Source organism: Rhagoletis pomonella, unplaced genomic scaffold, assembly GCF_013731165.1.
Source record: "Rhagoletis pomonella isolate Grant_MI unplaced genomic scaffold, Rhpom_1.0 Rhpom_scaffold_00003, whole genome shotgun sequence".
Taxonomy (NCBI): domain Eukaryota; kingdom Metazoa; phylum Arthropoda; class Insecta; order Diptera; family Tephritidae; genus Rhagoletis; species Rhagoletis pomonella.
In genome coordinates this window covers 80,310,638-80,318,245 of record NW_023458557.1, presented here as the reverse complement: position 1 = coordinate 80,318,245, position 7,608 = coordinate 80,310,638, and the positions used below count along the sequence as shown (strand labels likewise).

The 7,608-nt window shown below is 47.8% G+C and overlaps 2 protein-coding genes across 2 annotated transcripts; both read right to left on the bottom strand.

Annotated features, from left to right (window-relative positions):
- Nucleotides 1-235: 235 nt before the first annotated feature.
- On the bottom strand, nt 236-1,216 carry LOC118736392 (AT-rich interactive domain-containing protein 1B-like). The gene has a single exon (XM_036466486.1). It carries the CDS (start codon nt 1,214-1,216, stop codon nt 236-238), a length of 981 nt encoding a protein of 326 aa, XP_036322379.1.
- Nucleotides 1,195-4,136, bottom strand: LOC118735611 (transcription factor SOX-3-like). Its single transcript, XM_036465462.1, has one exon. It carries the CDS (start codon nt 2,936-2,938, stop codon nt 1,220-1,222), a length of 1,719 nt encoding a protein of 572 aa, XP_036321355.1. The 5' UTR covers nt 2,939-4,136; the 3' UTR covers nt 1,195-1,219.
- Between the last annotated feature and the right edge of the window lie 3,472 nt (nt 4,137-7,608).

Here is a 7,608-nt window from a genome sequence, read left to right as displayed (position 1 = left end):
TTTCTGAGAGATTTTTTTTTACCTTTTTTTCTGAGATTTTTTCCGCGCGCAATTTATTCCTCATAAAATTACTTGTCATGTTTGTTTTTTTGTTTTAGTTTTAAATTTATTTATTTATAATAATTATTTTTATGCACTTTACAACTAATGCTAAAACTTTATTTTTTTTTTTGTTTTAATTTTATTAATCATTTAATTACTTTACTTTAGTTTACTTGATTACTTTGTGTCTAATTTACAATGTGGATATATCCAACAGTCCAACGGATGCGTCGTGCGGATGGTTATGCTGTTGCGTTATGGAGTGGGGGTGGTGGTGGTGGTGGTGGTGATGATGAGGCGCCAAGTGGTGGTGATGCTGGTGATGGTGGTGCAGCAGCGCCAATGGACCGCCAAAGCCTATACCGTCGCTGCCGCTGCCACTGCCATTGCTGCTGTTGTTTACGTCCGCCAGGCCACCATTCTGACTGCCGCCGCCCAGCCGCCCCATGATGGTGGTCGACACTACCGCCGTTGCGGTGGCTGTTAGTGCGGAGGCGCAGCTGGCCGCCTGCAGGTAACCGCCGTTTGTGTGATGTTGCAGCGCTGGCGAGTGCGAGGGCAGCGGCATTGAGTGCGCCGAGCTGCGGCTGCCACCCGAGGAGCCTGAGGCCGTGGGGCTTGGCCGGCCGCCATTCAGCCCATTCACATAGCTGTGCAGCATGCTGACGCCGCCGTTGCTGTTGCTGCCATCAAGCGACTGCCCATGCAGAGAGCCGTTGCCGTTGTGCAAATTGCCGCCGCCGCCGCCATTTTCGGCTTGCTGCTGCGCGTGCAGATGGTGCGCCAGTGACAAACTTGAAGCGCTTACTGCTGATGAAAGCGGCGGCGGCTCCAGTTCCAATTGCTGTTGTTGCATGTGCTGGTGTTGTTGTTGTTGCTGTTGCTGTTGGTGGCGTTGATGCGCCAACTGTAGTTGCGTATGCATGTGCGATAAATGATGCGAGTGATGCATCAGCGTTGTGGGCGGCGGCGGCGGGGTGGGTGATGTGCTCGTGGCTGCTGGGGGCACCGCCAAACCATTCTCCATCTCAACCGACGCGGCCGCCGACATCTCCGTAACGGACGGCGTACCAGCGGCTGCGGCAACTGTGGCAATGGCATTGGCGGCGGAGGCATTGGTGGATGATGCGGCTGGGGCGATTGCGAGCGCTGACTGACCATAGGCACTGGCCATTTCTCACATGTGAGCGAGTGGCGCCATCGCGCGCATCGATTGTTGATGTTGCGCGTGTTGTTGCTGCAAATCTGGCGAGCTATTCTGGTAGTGCATCAGATTGCGCTGATGCTCCGCGGCGGCGGCTGCAGCAGCTGCTGATGCCTGCATGCCATCCGGTAAATGATACATATTCATCAGGTGATTCAGATCAGACGTTTGCTGCGTCGCGCCATATTCGCGCTTCATTATGTGATTGTTGTTGTTGTTGGCGGCGAGTACGGCAGCTGAGTTTTGTTGCGCTTGACTGTGCATCGGACTGGGTGACACGGGTTCGGATTTAATGCTGGAATCGCTGGGGCTGTGGCTTTGGCAGGACACTTGTGAGCCAGGCTGACCGCCGCCGCCGCCGCCGCCACCACCGAGGCCATACGGCGAGCCGGGCTGTTGCTGGACATTGCTGTATGGTGAGCCGGGTTGCTGAATGCTGGCATACGGTGAGGTCTGACCGCCCGAAACGGTGCCATACATGCTGTAGCCGCTACTCGCCGCCGGGCTCATGTAGTTTAGTGAACCGGCCGCAGCGGCCGCCTGGTGCATTTGACCCATATCGTAGCGGTGGTAGTTGCCCATGTAGGCGCTATGTTGACTTTGATACGCCGCAGCGGAGGGGTCGTGCATCATGTAGCCGTTGGGCATGTAACCATTTGGCGCGCTCATTTGATACATATCACGATTGACGGCGGCCGCTTGCTGAGCGGCCGAAATCGACGAGGCGCTTGAGTTGCGCCCGACGTTGGGCGCATTCGATTCGGTGGGCTGCAACAGTGAACCAACGCCCAGCGGATACTTCTCCTTCGACTTGGTTAGGGTCTTTGTCTTGCGACGCGGGCGATACTTGTAGTCGGGATGCTCCTTCATGTGCACGGCGCGCAAGCGTTTCGCCTCGTCGATGAAAGGGCGCTTCTCCGCCTCCGACAAATCCTTCCATTGCGCGCCTAAGCGCTTTGAAATCTCTGAGTTATGCATTTTAGGATTATCCGAAGCCATTTTGCGGCGTTGACCGCGCGACCACACCATGAAAGCGTTCATGGGACGTTTCACGCGCTCCGCATTTAGTTGATTTTTATTGGCGGTCGCTGAGTTGTTGTTATTCACATTGTGACTGCCACCCATTGGCGCACCGCCAGCGCCTTGACTGCCAATAGGCGTGCCGCCACCCATGCCGCTGTGATGATGACCACCGCTACCGGCGCCGCTGTGTTGATGCGTTTGCTGGCCGCCACCGCCACCCGGCGAGGTCATATGATGGCTGCCAATGCTCGATTGTGTGGGACTCAAGTCGCTGTGTGAGCTGTGTAGCGGTGAGCCGCCATGCTGTTGCTGCTGCTGCTGTTGTTGTTGATGCTGCTGTAAGCTTCCGCCATTGCCATTCAACGTATTTGCCATGCTAGACTGGAGTGAGCTAAGCGGATTGCTAGATAGGCTGCCCCCATTGCCGACAAGTGCGCTTTGCTGACCGCCGCCGCCGCCACCGCCACTACTGGCCAAGTGCGAGGCCATGTGATGATGATGATGCTGCGTTAGATGTGACTGCGCCAAGTGCGACTGGCCGAGATTCATGAGCGGTCCGAGGGCGCTATAGGGCGAAGCGGCATGGCCGTGTAGAGCGGCGGAGGCGTGATGCGGCGGCATGGTTGCATGCAGGATGCCGCCTTTCATATCCGACTCCATGGTCAGCATGTCTGCGTGGTGCTGCTGCAGCTGGTGGTGGTGCGGATGTGGCGGTATGGCGAACACGGTTGCTGGAGTTAAAAAGGGGGGCGTGGAAGGGAAGGCGCGAGCGCGCGTCAGAAAGTTGTAGGTTTTCGCGAAAAGAGTTTCTGTTTTGAGTGATTTCAACGGATTCGTTTGCGGTTTTTTTTTCAAGTTTTGCTCTTTTCCGCACCTAGGTGCTTAGGACGCGCACTTTTGTGGCACACTGTAGCAAGGCGTTTTTAATTAATTTGCACTTATATGAAACCATTATTTATGTGACATTTGAGGTGTTAGATTTGTTTTAATTGTTTTTTTTTTTTTTGTTCAAGTTCCGCTACGTCAGCGTGGTGGCGTTAGGGATTGTTTGTGTTGTTGTTGCACTTGTTCGAGTGCTGCTATTAATTTTTTTCAAGTATTTTTTGCACTGCGAATTTCAACAAATTTCAACTGACACCACTTTTTTGTGTTTTAATAGCCAACTCCGTTTTTCACAACTCTTTTTTGCAACGCTGTTATTTCGTATGTTTTTTTTTAACAAAATTTTTGTTTTTATTTTCTATTTTGTGCCTTTGTTCAATCACTCGCTACTTTCTAGACAGTTTAGCAGGTAGAAAGTGTTGTTACGATTTTTGCGTTCAGCAACTTCGAAAACGCGTCGCTTTACGTCAGTCGCCGTTATGCCGTTGCATGCCGTTATGCGAATACAGATTTTTCACTAATCGCGCAGGAAACTTAAATTTATGCTTAGTTCTATTGCTGTTTGCTTATTAACAGCTTTTTTGACTTGCAAATGAAGTTTTTTCAAATAATTTTTTTTTTTGCAAAAATTTTATTTTTTTCAGAATTTTTATTTTTTTTTTGGAAGTTCACTTTTAACATCCGTAGCTGGCTGCTTTATATTCTTTTTGGTTTCCAACCAAAGAATTCGTTTGTTTTCGTGCGCGTTTTTGTTTCTTAGAATTTTTCACTTGAACAGCAAAATTGTTTTCATTATTCTTTTATTGAGTGAGTTGTCTTTTCCCTATACACCATAAAATATGTGAAATAAATTTTTATAATTTCCGCGGAGCATCAACGCGCGAATACCTCCACACTGCACTGAATTGAGCACCTTTCTGTTTTCGATTGACGAGCATGAAACCTGTTCGAGGTGCTGACTGTGCGAGGCTGCTGTGCGCTCGCACACGAATAGATTACACGAAGTCAGCAGCAGCCGCATGCACGAGCATTTGTTCGCACACAAATGCTCTCAGTTGTGGCTGTGGCTCTCGGCATAAACGAAAAACTCACATATAAATGTGAGTGTGTATGCGCGCTGAGAAATGCAGTCGTGGCTGTGTATGACATACATCCACATGCACTTGTGTGTGTACACGCGCACGCTAGGTAAACGCTTCGCATTAGCCACCCCTAGAGCATCGCTAGCTAGCCTGCTCACACGCGCGCCGCACAGCGCTAGCTTACCACAAACATACGAGCAAGTGTTTTCACTCACGCGCCGTCGGCATTCAGTAGCGCGCCTGTGCATAGGAAGGAGATGGTTGGCAGGAGAGCTAATATGTTTATAGCGCGCGTGTATGTATATGTGTATGCATGCGCTTACCCAGCGCTTAAGCGCATGTTGGCTGCGCTGGTGTTAGTATGCTCCGTGCTGCCGTGCGTTGCATGGCAAATAAATCAAATTTCCGTGACAGTCAACTGACGTTGCGTTGTATGCTGCGGCTGGCTCCCCCGTCAGTGGGTTGGATTATGCGCAGCTCATGCGACATAGCATAGCTCGCACCCAACCAGCTGGCCAATCGGCATGCCAACGCGCCATGGTAGGGAGGGGTTATGGCGGTTGGCAATGGTGCTATACTGCGCGCACTAGTGGCTTTACCGGGTGAACAGCATACTACCGCGCGCTGACTCTTTCTACCACTTTCGCGCGTGGTACCTGACTAGCAAGCGCGCTTAACTCGATTGCTTGTGGCATGTTTTCTCGGTGGAATCTACGGCGGACGTTGTTGCGGCAGACTGGACGTCGTCGGGCTAAATGTGTCTTTGCGGCTATCCGCCGCCGCCTTCGCCACCGTTGTCACTTCACTGACATCTACAACTTTCCCAGTGCCGGCTATGAAATCGATTACTCGAAACTACGCGTAATATACATTGCTGAAGTTTGAAGCGTATGCCGCGGCGCGCTGTTGACGTTGGCTGCACCGCTACGTAGTGTGCTATAAAAATCAACGCGTATTGGTTGGGCTGCTTCGTGCCTCGGTTTATAGCAAACACTGTTGCCACATTTCAAGCTTGCGTAGTATACGCGTTCGTGTGAAAGTGCTCGCGCGCGCTCGTCATAGCCGACTGCGGAAGATGCTGACGCTTCGTGCTGCCGGGTTGATTATTGAACGGTAGACAGTAAGCTGAAAATCTGATGCGCGCTGTGGAAAAACTTGCTACATTAGTTAGCCAATGTATGTAATGTGGCGGCATGTGGTGGTGGCGTAGCACTTGTAAACCAGCAGCGGTATGTGCGGAAATCCTATGGATTTTCCCAACGTTTTCTAGCGCACTGGTCCAAAAATGGATTTTATAAAATTTTTCCTTAAGCGCTGAGCATTTAACTAAAAGCGCCGCATTCAAATTTTACTTTCTTAGGCGAGCGCGTAGCTATAAATATGGAACGCGCGCATACTTTTGTAGTAATACGTGAATTCTAAACTCTTTAAAAATGTTTAACTGCAGCTCCTTACTCTGTATTCCAGCTACCAAAAATGCCAGCGTACTGCTGTTGCTTCACGCTTAACGGAAAACTTAAAATTCATAAATATTTTAAAGTCTATTTGTATACGCGCTGTTGTTGACCTTACAGTGACCTTCCGCCCACCATACAATTTGCATACATACTTATGTACATTTACAAATTTGCACAACAAAAAAAAAAAAAAAACTCAGCTGAAATATCAAACTGTGTCGTCGCGCTGGCTTTTGCTATCTACCAGCGCGCGTCCGACCGCTCCTGCCCCTTCCCTTGCGCGAGCGCCTACCATTCGCAGCTTTCATTTGCTGTGTGCGGCGCTGCTACCAGATTGGCTTTTATTGTTCTCCATGCTGACTGTCTGTTGCATGCAACCTCATGAATGAATGTTCATACATACATATGTATGTGTGTGCGCGCACATGTGTCTATTTGTTTGTTTGTAAAACTCTGTGCGCTGTGCTTGATGCAACAATTACGCATGCAAAGGCAACAAGAACAACAACAACAATAGGAAAAGTAACAGCAAAAGGCAAGGGGCCAAAAAACAACAAGAACAGCAGCAGCAGCAGCAGCAGCAGCATACAATGCGTTGTCTGTGCATATTGTTCGACGCAGCACGACCAGACGCAATGGCAGACATTGAATTGTCGGCATTGTTGTTGTTGCGCTGTATGGGGGCGGAGTGTTAGCTACACACTACATACATACATATGTACATACATAGCGTTGCATGAGTATAGGAAAGTATATATAAGTGCATGTGTATTTACTTGCAACAACAGCATGGCAGCAGCGAGCAGCGGGCAGCGGGCAGCGCAGTCGTCGCTTGGCAGACGAAAAACGTCATTCAAAATTTTCGGATAACATCGCACCAAAACCTACATATCCGCCGCCATTCTTATGCCTGTAGTGACATATTTACTTGCATTTACATACTGCATATGTAGATATGTATGTATTTAAATATGCAAAATCGTTGCATTCCCATACAGAGTTTTATGCAAATTTGGCCTAAAATTTGTTGGAAGTAGGCGAAAAATATGCTGGAAGCTTGTACGTACATATGTATGTATTGCGGGGAGGCATTTCGTTTGCATGCCTTACATTTCTATCCTTAAGTTCATTTAAACTCTTGAAAATGTACATATGTATCTTAAAATAAATGTCATTGCAAGCAAAAGTTGTTCTCGGAAATATATATATATCGCACACCACCGTCTTCAAAAGATTCACAACTCAAAATTTGGCATTTTTGAAATTATGCGCTGAAGAAAATTTTTGTTATAATTTGTTACAAAATTTGTATGTAGTTTTTCGCATCTTTTGACGAACGTATTATTTTGAGTTGTGACTCTTTTGAAGACGGGAAATAGGTTAATTTTGCTACGCATTTGGTGGCCGCCGAAAGGCAAATGGATTTTAAGCGGACCTACGGAGTGGTAGTACGAACCTCTAACCAATCGGCTGAAGCGACCGTAAAGGGGGCAATGATAGCACAGTCAGTCCTTCAATGATTTCCTACATAAAGAGGTAATTATGTAGCAAATTTGGCTAGATTTTCGGAGACAATTTCTTTTTAATTTTCCATAGTATAATCGTGTTTTACTAGCGTTAACATCGTATCTAGATAAGTCGTTCTGACTTACTTAGGATTCATTTCAGCAGCGTAGCAATTTTAGTGCTTGATTGATGACTAAAATATATCTATTAATTTTCAGTTCAAAAATTAAAACTCTACTTAAACGTCGAACGTCGACTATTTAAGTATGGAAAATGCAACCCTGATTTTAAATACGAAATCACAATTAATGAATGGTATTATTTTGATTAATTGATGCGGGTTTTGTTAAAGAATGAACTATATAGGTATGTATGTAGAATACCTAAAACCCCCGTGTCGCTAGACTCTATG

Coding starts and splice junctions, on each gene's coding strand:
- LOC118736392 (XM_036466486.1), bottom strand. CDS start 1,216: ATGGCCAGTGCCTATGGTCAGTCAGCGCTCGCAATCGCCCCAGCCGCA.
- LOC118735611 (XM_036465462.1), bottom strand. CDS start 2,938: ATGCTGACCATGGAGTCGGATATGAAAGGCGGCATCCTGCATGCAACC.